This window comes from Galeopterus variegatus, unplaced genomic scaffold, assembly GCF_000696425.1.
Source record: "Galeopterus variegatus unplaced genomic scaffold, G_variegatus-3.0.2 Scaffold18191, whole genome shotgun sequence".
Classification (NCBI taxonomy): domain Eukaryota; kingdom Metazoa; phylum Chordata; class Mammalia; order Dermoptera; family Cynocephalidae; genus Galeopterus; species Galeopterus variegatus.
Window position 1 is genome coordinate 5,914 of NW_007744302.1, and position 1,994 is coordinate 7,907.

General features: G+C 45.6%; 1 protein-coding gene across 1 annotated transcript in view; it reads left to right on the forward strand.

Annotated features, from left to right (window-relative positions):
• LOC103582855 (interleukin-18 receptor 1-like) overlaps positions 1–1,994 on the forward strand; it is a gene marked incomplete at its 3' end in the record, with an annotated part of 10,826 nt that overhangs the window by 5,564 nt on the left and 3,268 nt on the right. The window contains exon 3 of the mRNA XM_008564332.1: positions 30–187. Coding sequence (XP_008562554.1) covers positions 30–187 — 158 coding nt within the window. The remainder of the gene's footprint in view (positions 1–29; positions 188–1,994) is intronic.

Sequence of the window (1,994 nt, forward strand, 5' to 3'; positions counted from 1 at the left end):
AATATTGCTTATTTTCACCTGCACGTGAGAATGAAACAACCACCATAAGATGGTACGAAAGTAGCAAATCCCGTGGATGTGTTGAGCTAAACCCAAGCAGTTCACCCAGAATTACTTTGCACAATTACATTCTGGAGTTTTGGCCAGCGGAGCTGGATGACTGGGGATCTTACTTTTTCCAAATGGGGTGAGTAGCCCTTTGTTTTAATATATTTCATAGCACTCTTGGCCTTTGTTCAGCAACTCAAATATACATTAATCGGAAAGGTCAAGCAATCATGCATTAATTTCTCTCCCACTCTTTCCACAAGACGAAACAATACTTCACTATTGAAAATAATAGTCTCCCTATGTTTAATTTCTTAGTGATCTTAATGAAAGGAGATTACCTTAATAGGATTTGCTTTTGGAGATCTTTGTCAGTGATAAGTGAAGATGGAATGAAAGTCAGTTTTAAAATTCAGCCGCTCCTGTTGTCTAGATCCCCTGGTCAATGAAATCAATGGTATTACGTGTAGCGTGGAGGTGGTGAGGCCGTGTCAGCTCTCTGGGTGGCATCTTCAGACTGGGGAGGAGGGATGGGATTGACATAGACACATCTTAGTCTAGTTTTTAGGGTGCCAGGTGATGGTGCTAGTGGAGGAGGCGTGTCTTTGGCAGCCAATCACAAACCTGCAGCCAGGGACAGTGCTGCGGGGAGGCGGACAGGAAGGGCTTTGCAGTCTACTGATGACATAGCCCGAGGTTCTGCTGGCAGAAGTGTAACTTCTGTAAAATGAGAGCAGCCTACTGAATGCGTCAACCACTGTTTCTGACCTTGGTTCTCTCTTGTATGTACGCACCTGTGCACATGTGTATGGATGCATGTATGTATGTATTTTTATAGAGTTTTGGGATTGACCTGTGGAAAACAGCTCTGGGCCAGCTGAGTAGTGAAGTGTGTGCTGTCAGNAATTCAGCCGCTCCTGTTGTCTAGATCCCCTGGTCAATGAAATCAATGGTATTACGTGTAGCGTGGAGGTGGTGGGGCCGTGTCAGCTCTCTGGGTGGCATCTTCAGACTGGGGAGGAGGGATGGGATTGACATAGACACATCTTAGTCTAGTTTTTAGGGTGCCAGGTGATGGTGCTAGTGGAGGAGGTGTGTCTTTGGCAGCCAATCACAAACCTGCAGCCAGGGACAGTGCTGCGGGGAGGCGGACAGGAAGGGCTTTGCAGTCTACTGATGACATAGCCCGAGGTTCTGCTGGCAGAAGTGTAACTTCTGTAAAATGAGAGCAGCCTACTGAATGCGTCAACCACTGTTTCTGACCTTGGTTCTCTCTTGTATGTACGCACCTGTGCACTTGTGTGTGTGTGTGTGTGTGTGTGTGTGTGCATGTATGTATGGATTTTTATAGAGATTTGGGATTGACCTGTGGAAAACAGCTCTGGGCCAGCTGAGTAGTGAAGTGTGTGCTGTCAGATGTAGCAGGTTTCTTCTAGAAGCATCTCTGGAGAGTCCTGATCATTATCAGCCATGCTGCTGACAGCGGAGTGAGATACAGATATCACAGTGAAACCTCAATGTCACTCCTGTGGTTTTGCACAAAATGAGGTCATGTTTGTTTTTATATATAACAACTCCCAGGAGTCAAAAGAAATGAAAGAACTTTAAAAAAATCCAGTAAGTTTTACGTGACCTTTTAAGAGAGATGATTACAGAAATGGGTCTCAACTGGGTCTTTTCACAGCAAGCTGAGGAAAAATGAATACTCACCAATGGGGTAAATGAATAAAGGCCTGACTTAAAGAATCAGAGCATTCTGGACAGGGGAGGAATTGCAAACTGGGGAGAAGAACCGGTCATCTATGACTGATTGTCACGTGGAGATGATAGAGACACGGCATTAACTGTCTTTCTGATATGAGAGTAGAGAATAGAAGAGGGCTCGGAAGTACAAGTGGAACTGTCAGGTGGAGGTCAGCAGTCACAGGGTGGCGGGTAGGAGAGGG